This window comes from Ranitomeya variabilis, chromosome 1, assembly GCF_051348905.1.
Source record: "Ranitomeya variabilis isolate aRanVar5 chromosome 1, aRanVar5.hap1, whole genome shotgun sequence".
Taxonomy (NCBI): Eukaryota; Metazoa; Chordata; class Amphibia; order Anura; family Dendrobatidae; genus Ranitomeya; species Ranitomeya variabilis.
This window is the reverse complement of record NC_135232.1, coordinates 704,359,461-704,379,891: the sequence shown is the minus strand read 5'-3', so window position 1 is coordinate 704,379,891 and position 20,431 is coordinate 704,359,461. Positions and strand designations below refer to the sequence as shown.

General features: G+C 45.0%; 1 protein-coding gene and 1 long non-coding RNA gene across 3 annotated transcripts in view; one reads left to right on the top strand and one right to left on the bottom strand.

Annotated features, from left to right (window-relative positions):
• The window catches only part of ATL1 (atlastin GTPase 1), a 54,788-nt gene that overhangs the window by 29,754 nt on the left and 4,603 nt on the right, over window positions 1–20,431 (top strand). For both annotated transcript variants that reach the window (XM_077267324.1, XM_077267323.1), the window contains exons 7-9: window positions 12,786–12,878; window positions 13,260–13,398; window positions 17,504–17,631. In XM_077267324.1, the coding sequence (XP_077123439.1) occupies window positions 12,786–12,878; window positions 13,260–13,398; window positions 17,504–17,631 (360 nt within the window). The remainder of the gene's footprint in view (window positions 1–12,785; window positions 12,879–13,259; window positions 13,399–17,503; window positions 17,632–20,431) is intronic.
• Window positions 12,430–19,274, bottom strand: LOC143777680 (uncharacterized). The gene is made up of 3 exons (XR_013216396.1): window positions 19,163–19,274; window positions 18,889–19,017; window positions 12,430–12,561 (listed from the first exon to the last, which is right to left on the bottom strand). It is a non-coding gene; the product is annotated as an uncharacterized LOC143777680 (long non-coding RNA).

Genomic DNA, 20,431 nt, shown 5'->3' with positions numbered 1-20,431 from the left:
GACATATTATCTTGCTAAAGTGGTACATTGCCCTTATTGTTGATGGGTTTAACTGCTTGGGGCACCCGATTGTGAATAAAATAAGGCATGTTCTCATGTAATATGCAACAGATTTGCAGGCAGAAAATATATACCGTAAGTAGTAGGTTGGTGGATGAGATGTCACCATATTTTACATACAAGTTTTGCAAGACAGCTGCAAAGTAAATTGCCCCACAGTGCAGATGAATAATCTGCAGGATTTCAATGTAACTGTCTGTAATGTGTATGATGGAGCGGTGTGCTGTGCATGCTTGTCTGCTGTGCTCCTAAGACCTTCCCGTGACTCGCAGCTCTGCTGACTCAGTGCAGTCGGGTGTGTTCTGGAGCCCGGAGTCTGTCACTACTACAGAAGGATTCCAGCTGTGGGCCGAAGTTCCGAACACAACACCCTATTAGTTCTAGGCCTTGGCCATTGGACGCCGACTTTCTCCTCTAATACCGATTCACTATTGGAAGGAATGGAAGGCGCACGGACTGTTGACCCGATTTTTAGGATACTTTTCTAATGATATTTCAGGCACATTCTTCCCATACTTCGTCATAATCAGATTAGCTCATTGCTGCAACACCCTGAATGTGATAGAAACACCCAGCAGTGTGCTCCGAATTACCCGGTATTTTATTTTTATACTTCTGGCTGAGAGTTGTATATGTGCAACCTGCGGCCGTCCGGGAACACTACAGCTGGAAAGCCACAAATTGGAGACCACCTAAAGTGAAAAAGTAGCTACTCTGCCTGGTCTTGGTCCCTTTAACTATGCCTGCTGTATAAATGAATGAATTCATATTTCTTATCTGCAAAGGATATTTACTCGGACTCCCATGACAGCACGACGAGAGAGGGGATCCGCCCATTAGGAACAGGAAACCTACAGATACAAAAGGGCAGCACCTCTCCCCTGCATCAGTTGGTTTCCTGTTCCTAAAGGGACGGGTGCCTACAGATTAGCTAAAGGAGCCCAGGCCGGCCGGACCGAATCTGGTAGCGGGGGGGTCTCCTACCTCGGCCGGTGCGGAGAACCCTGGAGACGCCACGGTGGTCCTGGCTGGACTGCACGCGGTGGCGTTCGCAGCAGGGAGCGGAGTCCGGAGGATTTCCTGCCTCCATCAGCGTCGGCGCCGGTAAGTATACCCATTGGTGGTGCAGTGGTGCGGTGAATGTGGAGTGCCGGCGTCAGGGCTGTCTGGGTGAACTCCCGGAGCGCTGCGGTCCGTTCCCGGCGTCCTGCACCGCTCTCAGCGTGTGCTGGAGCGTTTCCGGGTGCAGTGACGTGAGGGGGCGGAGTTAGCAGCCGCTTCCGGGTCGCCGGGTGTCTGCGCATGCGCAGTCCATCCAAGATGGCGGCGCCCATAGCATCCTGATGCCGGTTTTCTCCCACATGGTTCCTGCCTCCCTGCGGTATCCTGAGCCAATGGGGCAGCGTCTGACCTATCTGCTGACCGGATCCAAGGGGGATTTAAGCAGGTGACAAGTACAGAGCCCTGCTTTTGGTCGCAAATCATCATGGAAAGTGGTGGCGAGCAGCAGCAGCAGCAGCAGCAGCAGCAGCTGGATGAGGTGCGTCAGAAGCCCAAAGACAGAAGCGACCAGTCCAGTCGAAGAAGCTCGTCCGCAAAAGGATCCAGAGCTTCGGCTAGGAAAGAACCCCCTCGTATTCCGGTATTTACTTTGGCGCACGGGTAAGTGATCTACGTGAAAGTTCACTCTGTGACGCAGGCCCCCTATACTTTATCATTCTAGGGGAAGAAAAGCACGGACAAGTCAAGGCATAAGGAATGTGCCCTCTGTGGGGTCCCCTTACCTGATTCTTGCCCCAAAAAATTATGTGCCCCCTGTATACAACAGACGGTGAGGTCTACAGGAGTGGTTGGGTGGAAGTGACATTAGGTCAGATAGTAGTTATCACCTATATTGTCCTCCCCTAGGTAGCGGAAGAATCTGTGAGTGCGGCTAACCTGAAAGAAATGATCCGTTTGGAAGTAAGGGAATCCTTACGGTCCCTGTCTCAAGCGGGAGGTTCCAAACATAGGACCCCCCTGGACTCTAATTCTTCGGAGGAAGAAAGAGAAGAGGGTGCCTATCACTCAAGTCCTTCCTCCTCTTCATCAGATGAGGAGTCTGGACGATTCTGTCTACCCCTGGATAGAATTGACAAAGTCGTCAAGTCTGTTAGAGGCACAATGGGGATAGAAGAGCCCAAACCGCAGCCCTCAAAGCAGGATATGATGTTCAGCGGATTGGATCGTAAGAAACATAGATCTTTCCCGGTGAACGAAAAAATCCAAGACCTGATTCTCCGAGAATGGAAGAAACCCGAGAAAAAGGGTTCCTTACCGCCAGCGTTGAAACGCAGGTACCCTTTCGACGATCCGGTTGTGGAAACATGGGATAAAGCCCCTAAGCTGGATGCGGCGGTGGCAAAAGCGTCGAAGAAGGCCTCATTGCCGTTTGAGGATATGGGGACCCTCAAAGACCCCCTTGACAGAAAGGCAGATGCTTTTCTTAAAGGAACCTGGGAGACGGCGGCAGGATCTCTAAGACCAGCAGTTGCCGCGACTTGTACAGCCAGGTCTTTAAAGGGAACCTGTCACCTGAATTTAGCGGGACCAGTTTTGGGTCATATGGGCGGGGTTTTCGGGTGTTTGATTCACCCTTTCCTTACCCGCTGGCTGCATGCTGGCCGCAATATTAGATTGAAGTTCATTCTCTGTCCTCCGGAGTACACGCCTGCGCAAGGTAATGTTGCCTTGCGCAGGCGTGTACTCCGGAGGACAGAGAATGGACTTCAATCTAATATTGCGGCCAGCATGCAGCCAGAGGGTAAGGAAAGGGTGAATCAAACACCCGAAAACCCCGCCCATATGACCCAAAACTGGTCCCGCCAAATTCAGCTGACAGGTTCCCTTTAATGGTCTGGCTGGATCAGTTAGAGTCCCAGCTCAAGGACGGCGCTTCCAGAGATTCCATTCTGAAGGCTTTACCAACAATTAGTCCATGAGCCGGGCCAGATATCGGTACCACCCGGAGTGACTAATTTTCTTTGGTATTTTTAGGTAGATGCATGTCTGTAGTTTATTTTTTGATATGATAGCCCTTACATATACGTAGCTTATTAACCCCTTCAGCCCTAGGCCTATTTGTACCCAAGTGCCTAAGCCAATCTGACCTGTGCCACTTCATGGGCTAATAACTTTGGAACGCTTTCACCTATCCAAGCCATTCTGAGATTGTTTTCTCGTGACATATTGTACTTCACGTCAGTGCTAAATGGGAGTCAATATATTTTACCTTTCTATATAAAAAAATGCTAAATATTCGGAAATTTTGGAAAAATCGGCAATTTTTTAACTTTGAAATTCTCTGCTTTTTACAAAAATACTGATACCCCCCATAATAGTTATTAATTTACACTCCCCACATGTTTACTTCATATTGGCATCATTTTGAAAATGAAACCTTATTGTTTTACGACGTAATAGGGCTTATAGTTTTATGCGCAATTTTTCACATTTACAGCAAAACCCACTTTTCAAAGGACCAAGTCACTTCTGAAGTCACTTTAAGGGGCTTACATAACAGAAACCACCCATAAATTACCCCATTTTGCAAACTACACCCCTCAAGCTGTTCAAAACTCATTTTTAAAAACTGTTAACCCTTTAGGTGTTCCACAGGAATTTTAGCAGAATGAAGGCGAAATTTCAAAATTTCATTTTTTTTCCAGATATTACATTGTAATCCAATTTTACCTGCAACCTAGCAAGGGTTAACGGCAAACCCAAACTTGGTTACCCTAATTCTGCAGTTTATAGAAACACCCCACATGTACTCGTAAACTAAAGTATGGGCACACAGCACAGCTCAACACGGAAGGAGCGCTATGTGGTTTTTGGGTGGCGGATTCACTGGAAGAAATCTAGGGGGCCATGTCACATTTGAAGGCTGCCTGAGGTACCCCCACAGTGGAAACCCCAAAAAGTGACCCTATTTTGGAAACTACACCCCCAAGGAATCTTTTAGGGGGTATAGTGACCACTTTGACCCAACCAGTGTTTCACAGTAGTTGGAAACACTTGGTTGAGAAAATGGAAAAAGTGCATTTTTTACATGAAGGTGTCATTTTAGGCTCATTTTTTTATTTTTAAGAGGTGTACCAGCAAAAAATGCACCCCACTATTTGTTCACCAATCTCTCCCGAACACAACAACACCCGATATGTTGTCGTACACTGCAGTATTGGGGAACGGCAGGCCTCGGAAGGGAAGGAGCGCCAAATGACTTTTGGAGTGCAAATTTTACTGGAAGAAATCTAGGGGGCTATGTCACATTTGAAGACACCCTGAGGTGCCCCAACACACGCACACACACTGACACATACACGTTCTGTGCTGAACAGCATTCTGGATGTCATACTTGGACATGGTCGAGACCATGCTGGCCCTGGTTCGAGCTTCAAGAGAAGGCAACTGGATGCTTCACCTAGGAGCAATCCGACAGATGATACCATGGTGTTTTGCCTATGACAAGGTCAACTATGCCCGATACCTAACCTATTACTATGCCACAATGTCTCGGCTGCCCATAGAACACCCAGAGGTCCATGAATACTTCATGCAAGGTGGCTTTTCGGTCCAGATCGGTAGCAAGAATCCTTTTGGACGAATTCCTGTGGACCAGACCATTGAAGAGACAATCAACAAAGACACCCAGACACCAGGGGGCACAAAAGGCTTCAGCCTCAAAGTTGGAGCTGTTTCCAGGTTCTACCTGACATCAGAGTACCGCAGTATGTACTTGAGGCAGCTGAGGGCCCTGGTAGGCCAACAATATACTGACTTCAGCCATTCAGACCTACAGGTGTCTAGGATTAGAAGAGATGAAGCCGATGTCCAATCTTTCGTTCAACTGCTGGAGACAGGTTGGGTGAACCCCTTCAACAAAGAGCATAATGGTGAACTTATCAGTTTGTCAACAGCGACTGTAGCACCACCAGATGTAGCCAAAGACCTTCAAGGGGCATACAGTATAGGAGAGGATGCATATCAAACATTCAAGGATGAGCGTTTGGGTACCGATAAGCCAACTACATTGTTTCATGACAAGATGACGAAGAACAAACTTAAAACGTTCTCTAACATCCAAATGAAGACACGCAGACAAGGTCTTGGCAAGGAGGTAATTTTGAAGGCTGACAGAAACCTATTTGGCCAGATGATACTTGTAGCTGAGAACAGAAAGCTACAAATGAGTGATGTCTTGACTCATCCCCTGGGTCCATTGCCATGGGCACTTGCCAATGGTGATGGGTCTATCCGCAAGACCAACAAGGCTGCCCTCGCAAGGGAGTTGGAGAGGAATGCTCGTCCTGCAGAAGTGATCCCCGAGCCCTCTGCAACCATCATTGATGGGATGAGCCTGGTTCAGAAACTGAAGGGAAACAATGCAACATTTGGCCAGCTAGCAGGCACAGCAATGAGTCGCGCTATCCATGAGGGTGCTAAGAGCAAGCGCATTGATATTGTCTTTGACGTCTACAAGGAGACATCCATCAAAGATACAGAAAGAGTCAACAGATATGAAGGCACAGGGATCCATTTCAAGAACATTCAACATGGGCACAACATCCAGCAGTGGAAAAAGCTTCTAAGTAGTTCCTCCAACAAGGCAAGTCTCATAAAGTTTCTGGTAGAAGAATGGAAGGCGAAACACCACAGGGAGAAGCTTGAGGAGAAGGAGCTGTATGTCACATGTGAGCAGCTCTGCTTTAAGATCACCAAAGAACAGTGGGAAGAGGCTGCTGACCTTAAGTCAAATCAAGAAGAAGCAGACACACGCCTCCTTCTCCATGCTCTTCATGCAGCAGAATCTGGTTACAAGTCGGTCATCATCACTTCGGAGGATACTGATGTCATGGTCCTGTGTCTGGGCATGTGCCACAAAATCCCATCCCACCTGTTCCAGAAATGCGGTACACAGAACCGGACAAGATTCCTGGATATCACCACTCTGAGCCGAACATTGGGAGGCAGCGTATGTGATTCATTAATTGGTATGCATGCATTTACAGGCTGTGACACCGTCAGTGCATTCGCTGGCCGTGGGAAGATGACGACACTCAAGCAGTTGAAGATGAACAAGACATACCAGGATGCCTTTCAGGAAGTTGGTCGTTCATGGGAAGTGTCTACCGAACTTTTTGAGAAGTTACAGGAAATCACCTGCCACATGTACCTGCCAACTACCCAAACAACTGAGGTAAACAGGCTCCGTTATCAGCTGTTCTGTGCCAGACGTGGAGTGGTAGAGTCAAGTCAACTCCCTCCTTGCCAGGACTGCCTTTTCATGCATGCACTGCGTGCAAACTACCAGGCTGCGATCTGGAGGAGAAGTCTGCAGAGCCAGCCATGGGTTGCAAACCCAACAGACTGCGGTTGGATGATAGATAACGACGGAAAGCTTGTTGTCAAGTGGATGCAAGGGGCACCAGCACCAGAAGCTATTATACAGCTACTGTCCTGCAAGTGTGTGCGGTCATGTGAACTTCCTCAGTGTACTTGCCTCAGCAATGGCCTGAAGTGCACAGACATGTGCAGATTACAGACATGCCAGAACAAGGGTACTGAAGACGAGCCAGTAGAACAACAGTCAGATTCAGAGTCCGATGTTGAAGATATTATGGAGTAACATATATATATATATATATATATATATATATATATATATATATATATATATATATATATATATATATATGCACATGACATGTTCAGTGTGTATTTACATAACTTGGATTAAATTTTGTTACAAATACTACATCTAGTCACTCCGGGTGGTACCGATATCGTCATATTTGGTTCTTGGCTCATGCTAAAATTCCTGTGGAACACCTAAAGGGTTAACAGTTTTTAAAAATGAGTTTTGAACAGCTTGAGGGGTGTAGTTTGCAAAATGGGGTAATTTATGGGTGGTTTCTGTTATGTAAGCCCCTTAAAGTGACTTCAGAAGTGACTTGGTCCTTTGAAAAGTGGGTTTTGCTGTAAATGTGAAAAATTGCGCATAAAACTATAAGCCCTATTACGTCGTAAAACAATAAGGTTTCATTTTCAAAATGATGCCAATATGAAGTAAACATGTGGGGAGTGTAAATTAATAACTATTATGGGGGGTATCAGTATTTTTGTAAAAAGCAGAGAATTTCAAAGTTAAAAAATTGCCGATTTTTCCAAAATTTCCGAATATTTAGCATTTTTTTATATAGAAAGGTAAAATATATTGACTCCCATTTAGCACTGACGTGAAGTACAATATGTCACGAGAAAACAATCTCAGAATGGCTTGGATAGGTGAAAGCGTTCCAAAGTTATTAGCCCATGAAGTGGCACAGGTCAGATTGGCTTAGGCACTTGGGTACAAATAGGCCTAGGGCTGAAGGGGTTAATAAGCTACGTATATGTAAGGGCTATCATATCAAAAAATAAACTACAGACATGCATCTACCTAAAAATACCAAAGAGAATTAGTCACTCCGCTTGGTACCGATATCGTCAAATTTGGTTCTTGGCTCATGGACTAAATGCAGAATGCTGCGGCCTTTCTGTCAGACGCATCTGTGGACTCAGTCAGGATGGCGGCTAGAGCGGCAGGACTCTCCAACGCGGCTCGTAGAGCTTTATGGTTGAAGTGCTGGTCTGGCGACATTCAATCCAGAACTAAACTCTGCGCCATTCCGTGTAAAGGAGAATATCTCTTTGGACCAACTCTGGATGAGTTGCTGGAGAAAGCGGGGGATGATAAGAAGAAATTTCCCAATCCATCTTCAGCATCCTACCGCAGACCCTTCATTAAAAGGAGATTTGGTCGCGGGAAAAAACGCGGATCCTCACCCTCTAGAGAGAGTTTTAGATGGGAGGACAGACGCGGAAGAGGTACGGGCTATATGTTTCGCCGTTCCTCGAAAGAACAGAAAAAACCGGACCAATGACTAGCGGTCCCCGTGGGGGGTAGACTGTCAGCATTCTCATCAGCTTGGTTTGACATTACAAACAGTAAATGGGTCCGAGGCATCATAGCGAAAGGTCTAAGACTTGACTTTGATCACTGGCCTCGAGATAAATTTAATTTAACCCCTTTACGTTCCTCCCCCCTTGAGCAAGCAGCCTTGGAAGCAGAGGTCACAAACTTATGCTTCAAGAATGTTTTGGTTGAAATTCCAGTATCAGAAAGAGGGAGAGGATTTTACTCTCCTCTCTTTCTGATCAAGAAGCCAGACGGATCATTTAGAACGATCATAAATCTTAAAGGCCTTAATAATTTTCTGACCAATGAATCGTTCAAGATGGAATCAATTGGTTCAGCAATAAAAATGTTGTTTAAACACTGCTTCATGGTAGTTGTAGATCTAAAGGACGCGTACTATCATGTCCCAATACATGAAGACTTCCAGAGATTCCTGAGGGTAGCTGTGTCAATGGGGGGACAAATTCGTCATTTCCAGTTTAGAGCTCTTCCCTTTGGCTTATCAGCGGCTCCTAGGGTGTTTACCAAGATAGTGGCCGAAGTCATGGCGCACTTACGAGAGTCTGACATCTTAATTGTCCCCTATTTGAATGATTTCCTTATAGTTGGGAATTCAGCAGACCATTGCCTCTCTCAGCTACAGACAACCACAACCAAACTTGAGCATCTGGAGTGGATTGTGAATTATGAAAAATCCCGATTACAGCCCCAGAAAATACAGAGATTCTTAGGACTGTTGTTAAATTCAGAGACCCAACAGTGTTGTCTTCCGCCCGACAAGTTATTACACATCCAACAACAGGTGTCTAGAGCAACTGATAATCCATCCATGACACTTAGACAGGCTATGTCACTGTTAGGATCTCTAACCTCGTGCATTCCTGCTGTCCGGTGGGCCCAATTTCACACCAGACCCTTACAATCCGAGGTACTGGTTAATGACAGAATCTTGCAAGGCTCCTTGCAGAGTCAGATTACTTTGGGTCCAGAAGCACTGACATCTCTTAGATGGTGGCTAGTCACTGACAATTTATCGGCAGGAGTTCCCTGGGTGACACAGGCGACACGTATTGTAACGACAGACGCTAGCCCTTCAGGTTGGGGAGCACACATGGACGACATGATAGTTCAGGGTCTATGGGACCCCTTAACATCAGCCTCCTCCAACCAAAAAGAATTAATGGCGGTTGAACTGTCAGTTAAAAAATTACTCTCATATCTGCAGGGTCACCACGTCAAGATCCTCTCGGACAACCAGGTGGCGGTCGTGTACATAAATCACCAGGGTGGAACTCATTCCGAATCATTGATGAGGGTGACAGATCGTCTATTCCAGACTGCGGAAGACCATTTTCTATCTTTAACCGCACTGCACATAAGAGGAAAAGAAAATGTAAAAGCGGACTTTCTAAGCCGCAACACCCTGAAACAAGGGGAGTGGTCTCTAAACAGTCTTGTGTTCGACCAGATTGTCCACAAATGGGGACATCCAGAGGTGGATTTATTTGCCACCAGGGACAATCGAAAGACAGTAAAATTCTGTTCCCTAAATCCCAGGGAGAATCCTCTAGCGGTAGACGCCTTTCTGATCAGTTGGAACTTTCGGCTCGCTTATGCGTTCCCCCCGCTGGCCTTGATACCTCTGGTAATCAGGAAGATAAGAGAGGATCGGGCAAGAGTTATTTTGATTGCCCCATTTTGGCCCAGAAGGGCCTGGTTCACCTGGCTCAGGATCATGTCAGTGGAGGACCCCTGGGTGCTTCCGGACATCCCAGATTTGCTCCACCAGGGTCCGATCAGCTATCCTCAAGTAAAGAATCTCCATTTAAAGGCATGGAGTTTGAGAGGGCGTTACTGAGGGACAAAGGGTTCTCCCCAAATTTGATTGAAACCCTTATGAAAAGTAGAAAGCAGATTACAACAACAATCTATGCTAGAACCTGGCGGAAATTCCTAGCCTCTTCTGACTTTAATTTAGAGGAGGGAATTCCTATAAAACAGATCTTAGAATTCCTGCAAAGGGGCTTAGAGCTAGATCTATCCACTAGTACCCTAAAGGTACAAGTCTCGGCCCTAGGGGCCTTGTTTTCCTGTAACATCGCCAATAATTATTGGATCTCAAGGTTCATTAAAGCTTCTAGCAGGGCTAGACCCATACATAAGGATAGATCTATGCCGTGGGATCTTAATCTAGTCCTGTCAGCATTGACTAGAGAGCCGTTTGAACCATTACAATCAGCTTCAATCAAGGCCCTATCCCTTAAAACAGCATTTCTGGTAGCGATAACATCTGCCCGTAGGGTAGGGGACATACAAGCTCTCTCCAGAATTTCCCCTTACACAGAGTTTCTGCCAGATAGGGTAGTCCTCAGACCGGACCCAGCCTATTTACCAAAAGTGTCATCACGGTTTCACAGGTCACAGGAGATAGTTTTACCATCCTTTCTTCCCAATCCCTCCAACCCTAAAGAAGAGCTACTCCATACACTAGACGTTAGGAGATGCCTGTTACAATACATCTCTGTTACTGATACATGGAAAAAAGATAATGCGTTATTTTTATCTTTCCAAAACCCTAGAAAGGGACTCAGAGTATCAAAGTACACACTAGCGAAGTGGATTAGGGAGGCTATCTCTTTGGCTTATACTGCAGGTGGGGGTCCGACTCCGCAGAATCTGAGGGCGCATTCCACCAGAGACATGGCTACATCCTGGGCGGAAAGATCTGGAGTATCAATCGACCAGATATGTAAGGCGGCCACATGGTCATCCCCATCCACCTTCTTTAAACACTATAGGTTGGATTTAGGGGCCTCCTCTGATCTCACCTTCGGGTTAAGGGTGCTGCAAGCTATAGTCCCTCCCTAAGGTAGTGTTACATCTCTGTAATTCTCTCGTCGTGCTGTCATGGGAGTCCGAGTAAAGCATTAAGCTACTTACGGTAGCGGCATTTCTCGGAGGCCCATGACAGCACCCTTAGTTCCCTCCCTATTCACGTGGGGGTTGCACCTCCTATAATGTATATATCTCACGTATGATACCCAGTTCCAATATATGGGTTATAATATTGTATATAAACTGTATATAATGTATATTTTTGTGTGCCACTAACCGCGGTAGTCCTCTCAAGGCTCTGAAATACAACTGATGCATGGGAGAGGTGCCGCCCTTTTGTATCTGTAGGTTTCCTGTTCCTAATGGGCGGATCCCCTCTCTCGTCGAGCTGTCATGGGCCTCCGAGAAATGCCGCTACCGTAAGTAGCTTAATGCTTTCAGCCCTGGATGTATATCCAATGATGAGTCGGCAGACTTGTCACATATTTTTCCTGGCACAGTGGGGAAATAGCCGGAAGGAAATGTCACCAACATTTTTATTTATGAAGAATGGGATTAGGATGTCTTGGAGATGGCCGGTGTCATATCTTGTCGCACATGTTTCCAATCACAAGTTATTTTGGAGATCTTCCCAGGCAAGCTCTCTGAGCGGGTCAAGCACGGGATCGTCCAGAGAATGTCTGCACACCAGTAATAGATAAACGCCACTCCTTCCTGATAAATCGGCTGCTTCCTGGAGCAAATGTGCTGTAATATGTGAGAAAAAGGCATTTGTGTCATAATGCAGATGATTGTTCTTGCAGTGGTGCATAATCCGGTTTGTTCCTCCTATGATCTGGGACTGATGATGCCCAGATGGAGGCTGATACAGAAGTAAAAGGCCTCTCAGACTATTAGGATGCTAATAACCCAATCCCAATGGCCGCAAGATTCTGAAAACATCATGATGCAGCTCGTGTTATCCTTAGTATACATTCACACGTCCATTGTACACATCCTAGTCCTGTCCATTTTTTTTCCTGGACCACATAACGGTAACCCATAGAGTTTCATTCATCCATACACACACCAGTTTTAAAAAAAAGTGGCCCTGTGTGTCCAGTCTGTGAGCCTCAGAGCAGGTCCTATCCTCATCCGGATCAGACTCTACAATTAAAGTTTGTGGGGCTCCATAGAAAACAGATAAAACATGGACTTTATTTTGAACGAATCCATTTTCAAGAGTCACTGAATAACTAAAGTTAATCCAGCCTACCTGTGGTTTTTATAAAGGGATAAGAAAAAAATAGATGCAACACAGAGGGAAAATGAATAAAAATGGTCCATTTTACACGGATGTAAAACTGGACATGGATGTCTTTGCAGAAATACCTTGTACCCTGTATATAGCAAAGTATGAAATTGGCATGCGGCAGCCTCGGTGGCCAATCTATGCTGCGGATTTCCTCTACATTGTGTGGATGGCATTTCTACAACTTTTCCGAAAAGAAAATCTGTTGTGCATTTGTCCCATGGCACGATACGCTTTCACTTACCACTTGGTGCTCAGATTTGGTTGTTCCTTTGCTCTTCGTTTCTTCCACCGGTCGTCAGTAGTTCTTCTCTGTTGGCCATTTTCACATGTCCAATATTCATGGTCCAAGTATGGACTGCAATGTCCGGTCTGGCTGCAGGTGATAGACAGAGATACATGTATGATGAGACCCGTAACCGATCCGTACATTGCAGTCCACACTCGCACAATGAGTTTTTGGATGTGTGAATCCGGCTTTATCCTGTGTAAGGCAAGGTACCGCAGCTGTGTGATTTTATATGGAAGTCAAATCTATGGGCTGTATATTCTGTATCCGAACCAAAATGATATTAATAATTTAATTTTTTTTCCCCATAGTCTTTGATTTTCCTGGTACGTGACTGGAGTTTTCCATATGAATTCCCATACGGAGCAGAGGGAGGATCAAAGTTTTTAGAAAAACGTCTGAAGGTATGAGCATTTTAAAATTTGTAAAAACAAAGAAAAGTCTGATTCCTGTCTGATAATATGGCTAAAACTTCCTCCTAAACAGGTGATTTAGCTGGGGGAAGTGGGATAATCGACTGCAACGACCTCTGTCACTGCGTATCTCCAGGTGATCTGATCAAGAGATCAACCTGTTCATTCTCCTTACATATTCTATTGTCAGCAGATCCTGTGAAAATCGATGCGCCCTCTAATCTAATTCTAAATGTAATCTGATTCATTGATGTGACATAACACAGTACTGCGTCTTTAAGGCCTCAGCCCAATTTTAGCCGCTGAATAAACGTGTGTAATTTTAATTGTCAAGACCATGAAGTAAACACTTTACGTTCTGCGTTACTCCAGGTATCCGAAAACCAACATGAAGAGCTCCAAAATGTGAGAAAACATATCCACTCCTGCTTCACCAACATCTCCTGCTTCCTGCTGCCACATCCAGGTCTCACCGTGGCTACAAATCCAAAATTTGATGGCAAACTTAAAGGTGGGTCACTCGTACCGTTCCTTTGGTTATCCTTGATATACCTACACTTTAATCACATATTGCAGGGTTATTTCCATCCAAGCACTAGGAGTGATGGCTCTGATCACCAGAGCTTACAATCTATAAGGACATAGAAGTGATATTAAAGGTAAAAGTGATTGTATAGTATAATGTTGCAGACATCTTTTTTTTTTTTTTTAAATCAGGGTAATACACATAAACTGCATAAACTAGACAACAGCTAGTATTTGTGTATGTACATATGTGAACTGTTTCAGAATGCAAAACATGTGTGGGATCCTGATTTCAACTAAATATAAAGCACCATGGAATAAATGGCGCAATAATAATAATAATAATAATAATAATAATAAATGTCTGGGGTAACACAATCCAGGGAATTGGTGCAGCATGAGAAAAGACAGAAGTGGGAGGTTTGGATTATGGATGATGTTAGTATTAGATCATAAGCTGAACAGAGAGCACAGCTAGGGTGTTAGCCAAATGAGATGTAGGGCAGTGTAGCACAGTGGAGAAGATGTGGAGGGTGGTAGACAGAGATGAGGAGGAGATGTAGGGCAGTGGAGCACCGTAGAGAAGATCTGGAGAGTGGTAGACAGAGATGAGGAGGAGATGTAGGGCTGTGTAGCACTATGAAGATGTGGAGGGTGGTAGACAGAGATGAGGACCAGAAGTAGGGCGGTGCAGCACTGTGGAGAATCATAGAATGTTAAAATTGGATTGGAACTCTTGGGTCATCTGGTCCAACTCCCTGCTCAATGCAAGATTCACTAAACCATCGCAGACAGATGTCTCTCCATCCTCTGTTTGAAGACTTCCATTGAAGGAGAACTCACCACCTCTCATAGCAGTCTGTTCCACTTGTTGATCACCCTCACTGTCAAATGTTTTTTTTTTCTAATATCTAATTTGTCTCCTCCCATTCAGTTTAATTCCATTGATTTTAGTTTTTCCTTGTGCAAATGAGAATAAAACTGATCCATCTACAGTGTTACATCCCTTCAGATTTTTGTAGACAGCTATTAAGTCTACTCTGTCTTCTCTTTTTCAAGTTAAACATTTCCAAATCCTCTAACCGTTCCTCATAGGACAGTGTTTGCAGACCGGTCACCATTCTGGTAGATCTTCTCAGAACTTGCTCTACTTTGTTCATGTCTTTTTTTAAAATGTGGTTCCCAGAACTGGACACAGTATTCCAGATGAGGTCTGACCAAGGAGGAGTAGAGGGCAATAATTACTTCACATGATCTAGACTCTATGCTTTTGTTAATACAACCCAGAATTGTGTTTGCCTTTTTTGCTGCTGCATCACACTGTTGACTCATATGCATTCTGTCATCTATTAGTAAACCCAAGTCTTTTTCACACGTGCTGTTGCTTAGCCCTATTCCTCCCATTCTGTATATGCTTTTTTCATTTTTCTTGCCCAGATGTAGAACTTAGCATTTGTCCCTGTTAAAAATCATTCTGTTAGTTTCTGCCCACAGTTCCAGTTTGTTTAGATCTTTTTGAATCCTCTCTCTTCTCTAGTGTTAGCTATCCCTCCTAGTTTTGTGTCATCAGCAAATTTAATCAGTTTGCCCTCAATTCCTTTTTCTAAATAATTGCTAAAGATGTTAAACAACACAGGGTCCAGGACAGAACCTTGTGGTACCCCACTTGAGACATTCTTCCAACTGGATGTGCAGCCATTTATTACCACTCTTTGGGTCCGATCACTAAGCCAGTTATGATTCCACCTAACAGTTGCCTTCTCCATTCCATACTTGGTCATTTTTTCAATAAGGATAGTATCACATACTTTGTCAAATGCTTTGCTGAAGTCGTGAGAAGGTGTGTAGAGTGGTAAACTGAGATGAGGTGGAGATGTAAGGCAGTGCAGCACTGTGGAAAACGTGTAGGGTGGTAAACCAAGTTGAGGAGGAGATATAGGATGGTGCAGCACTTTGGAGAAGATGTGTAGGGTGGTGGACCGAGATGAGGAGATGTAGGACACTGCAGCACAGTGGAGAACATTTGTAGGGTGGTAGACCGAGATGAGGAGATGTAGGACAATGCAGCACTGTGGAGAACATGTGTAGGATGGTAGACCGAGATGAGGAGATGTAGGACAGTGTAGCACTGTGGAGAACATGTGTAGGATGGTAGACCGTGATGAGGAGATGTAGGACAGTGTAGCACTGTGGAGAACATGTGCAGGGTGGTAGACCGAGATGAGGAGATGTAAGACAGTGCAGCACTGCTGAGAAGATGTGTAGAGTGGTAGACTGAGATGAGATGTAGGACAGTGCAGCACTTTGGAGAAGATGTGTAGGGTGGTAGACAGAGATGAGGAGATGTAGGACAGTGGAGCATTGTGGAGAACATGTGTAGGGTGGTACACCGAGATGAGGAGATGTAAGACAGTGCAGCACTGTGGACAACATGTGTAGGATGGTAGACCAAGATGAGGAGGAGATGTAGGACAGTGCGCACTGTGGAGAACATGTGTAGGATGGTAGACCAAGATGAGGAGATGTAGGGCAGTGCAGCACTGTGGAGAGCTTTGTGGGCGAGTGTGAAACGTTTAGATTGTATTGTTTAGTAGATGGGCAACCTGTGCAATGACTGGAACAGTTTGGAGGCATTGGTGTAGCAATTGGGTTAGAAACATGATCCTGGCGCTGAATTTAGGATAGCTTGCAGCGGAGAGTTAAGTGACAGTAAGACTTACTGGAAGCAGGCTATAGTATTCATGATAGCAGTAAATCAGGGCCATTACTTTATGTTCAGTGTGGGTTTAAAATCTGCACCTGCCCCCCCATTGATCCTGAGAATGAATTGACCACAGCGCTGATTTCTAAAGGTCCCGTCTCACATAGCGAGATCGCTAGCGAGATCGCTGCTGAGTCACTAGTTTTGTGACGCAACAGCGACCTCAGTAGCGATCTCGCTATGTGTGACACGTGCCAGCGATCAGGCCCCTGCTGTGAGATCGCTGGTCGTGTCGGAATGGCCTGGACCGTTTTTTGGTCGTTGAGGTCCCGCTGACATTGCTGAATCGGTGTGTGTGACACCGATCCAGCGATGTCTTCACTGGTAACCAGGGTAAACATCGGGTTACTAAGCGCAGGGCCGCGCTTAGTAACCCGATGTTTACCCTGGTTACCAAAAAAAACAAACAGTACATACTCGCCTTTCAGTGTCCGTCAGGTCCCTTGCCGTCTGCTTCCTGCTCTGAGTGCCGCCGTACAGTGAGAGCGCAGCATAGCAGTGACGTCACCGCTGCGCTCTGCTCTCACTGTATGGCGGCTCAGTCAGAGCAGGAAGCAGACGGCAAGGGACCTGACGGACACCGAAAGGCGAGTATGTACTGTTTGTTTTTTTTGGTAACCAGGGTAAACATCGGGTTACTAAGCGCGGCCCTGCGCTTAGTAACCCGATGTTTACCCTGGTTACCCGGGTGCTGCAGGGGGACTTCGGCATCATTGAAGACAGTTTCAACGATGCCAAAGTCGTTCCCCTGATCGTTGGTCGCTGGAGAGAGCTGTCTGTGTGACAGCTCCCCAGCGACCACACAACGACTTACCAACGATCACGGCCAGGTCGTATCGCTGGTCGTGATCGTTGGTAAATCGCTATGTGAGACGGGGCCTTAAGTCTCCTCTGTTCATTGCCTCCCAGCTGTGCAGGAAATTGGAGCCTTTGTGCTGTTGTGCATGATAAAACAGTGCAGGTATGGCAGCACTAAATTAGCGCTGCGACCCATCATTTGCAGGATTGCGAGGTGTCCAGAGGTCAGACCCCAACATTCATACAGTGATGACATATCCTAGCAATATGCCATCACTTCATATTATACTAATACCCCTATAGAAGATGACCCCTAATAAATTGCGACACCGCAATTTGTTTACATATGATTTGTGTATACAAATTTCCAAATTACGATATATAGTTCCTTTTTTGCCTTCACATTTTCTTTTTTTTTGTACTGTTGGAAATCCCTTTTATTTGGCTGGAGTGAGTAAGTCAGTCTTTTGTTATGCAGTAGGTGAACACTATATAAATATCAGAGAATACAAGGCTGCATTTGTCATTACAGAGATAGATGAAGAATTCATAAGGCATTTGAAAGTTTTTATACCATGGCTCCTGAGACCAGAAAACCTGGACGTTAAAGAAATCAATGGCAATAAAATAACCTGCCGTGGTTTAGTGGAATATTTCAAGGTATTTATTTTTTGTGTCCATATGGATGAGTAACACATGGCCTGGCACTATACAGTGGGTATGGAAAGTATTCAGACCCCTTTAAATGTTTCACTCTTTGTTTCATTGCAGCCATATGGTAAATTCAAAAAAGTAAATTTTTTTCTCATTAATGTACACTCTGCACCCCATCTTGACTGAAAAATAAAACAGAAATATAGACATTTTTGCAAATTTAATAAAAAAAGAAAAACTGAAATATCACATGGTCATAAGTATTCAGACCCTTTGCTCAGACACTCATATTTAAGTCAAATGCTGTCCATTTCCTTGTGATCCTCCTTGAGATCGTTCTACTCCTTCATTGGAGTCCATATGTGTTTAATTAAACTGATAGGACTTGATTTGGAAGGGCACACACCTGTCTATGTAAGACCTCACAGCTCACAGTGCATGTCAGACCAAATGAGAATCATGAGGTCAAAGGAACTGGCCAAGGAGCTCAGAGACAGAATTATGGCAAGGCACAGATATCCTGGATGAAAACCTCTTCCAGAGTTCTCTGGACCTCAGACTTGGATGAAGGTTTACCTTCTAACAAGACAATGACCCTAAGAACACAGCTAAATTAACCAAGGAGTGGCTTCAGAACAACTCTGTGACCATTCTTGACTGGCCCAGCCAGAGGCCTGACCTAAACCCAATTGAGCATCTCTGGAGAGACCTGAAAATGGCTGTCCACCAGCGTTCACCATCCAACCTGACGGAACTGGAGAGGATCTGCAAGGAAGAATGGAAGAGAATCCCCAAATCCAGGTGTGAAAAACTTGTTGCATCATTCCCAAGAAGACTCATGGCTGTACTAGCTCAAAAGGGTGCTTCTACTCAATACTGAGCAAAGGGTCTGAATACTTATGACCATGTGATATTTCAGTTTTTCTTTTTTAGTAAATTTGCAAAAATTACTACATTTCTGTTTTTTTCAGTCAAGATGGGGCGCAGAGTGTACATTACTGAGAAAAAAATGAACTTTTTTGAATATAACAAATGGCTGCAATGAAACAGTGAAAAATTTAAAGGGGTCTGAATACTTTCAGTACCCACTGTATGGAGCTGTATAATGACATGCACTATGGAATATATTAATAACGCACGTAAGTTTTATTTACTTACATCAATGAAACAAATTTATTTTTAAATGTAGTTAACACAGTTGGAGCTATGAGCACCGAGCACTACCTTTCCGTAATAGAGACCCCAGTTTCTCCATGTCCTTACCTTGTCCAACATGTGGCCCTTGATTGTAACCAGATATCCATTGACGCGCGTCTGGTCTCTTTCCGCTGACCATATGGTTGCCATTCACTTCTGCAGTTTTATAATGTGTTTATTGATGTGGATTTAAACCTTTTGTGCCCATCATTCACAGCGAGGTGCCAAACAGAAAAAATAATGTCAGAATTCACAGGAGCCATCATTATCGCTGCACAGAGACTGCATTATAATAAATACAATATGTGCTGGTAGACTAATATACTGTATGTTTACTCACATTTCCCGGGAAATTTGGCATTTTTGCAGATGCCGTCTACAATGAATTCTCTGCTGTTTCTTTACCGTCACATACAGGAGCAGATGAGAAGCGGTGTTAGATTTCCGTTCTTCAAAGAATTTGACTGCACATAATAAATATATATGACTTTGTGTCCTTGTTCCAGGGCCCCAAGGGGATGATGTGATCTATAAATACATAGCTGCAGAGGGAAAGATTGTGGAATGTAGGATATTGTGCAGTGCACAATATCCAAGGAGATTGTATGTTCTTCCTGTGTTTACGTAGGTTTTCTTCGAGTTCTCCAAATTTAGTGAGCTTCAGTGGGGACAGCGATGACAATATGTGTAAAGGACAATATAAGTGAGTAAAATACATCAGTGCTACAATCCTTGCCCAGGAGCCTGGCCACCGCAGATAGATCACATAGTTGGCCTGTGCACAAAAGATAATGTTTCCAGATCGGTCTTTAGTCTTTCGCTCGGTGGGTGTCATTAAGCATGTGTGATTTCTTCGAACGAACATAATGGCAATATGTTCTAGAATATGCATGGTTGTATCAGCGTACCGAGCGATCGCTAGATGACCATTCATCCAACAGACAGTGCCTGGCAGCCCACACATTAGATTTCAGGCCACCAATATTGGCAGGGCCATCAAATCAGTATTTTGGTCTCTATTCTGACGGATGATGTCGGAGAAGGAGATGATTGTGTGGTCTCCATTAAATTGCCCAATCCTTTCGATCTGTTGGCAGATAAACCGTCAACCAAAAATCTGCAAAAACCCTAGTCCATGCCCTCATCATCTCTCGCCTTGACTACTGCAACCTCCTGCTCTGTGGCCTCCCCTCAAACACTCTCGCATCCCTCCAATCTATTCTAAACTCTGCTGCCCGACTAATCCACCTGTCCCCCCGCTATTCTCTGGCCTCTCCCCTCTGTCAATCCCTTCACTGGCTCCCCATTGCCCAGAGACTCCAGTACAAAACCCTAACCATGACGTACAAAGCCATCCACAACCTGTCTCCTCCTTACATCTGTGACCTCATCTCCCGGTACTTTCCTACACGCAACCTCCGATCCTCACAAGATCTCCTTCTCTACTCCCCTCTTATCTCCTCTTCCCACAATCGTATACAAGATTTCTCTCGCGTATCACCCCTACTCTGGAACCCTCTACCACAACACATCAGACTCTCGCCCACCATCGAAACCTTCAAAAAGAATCTGAAGACCCACCTCTTCCGACAAGCCTACAACCTGCAGT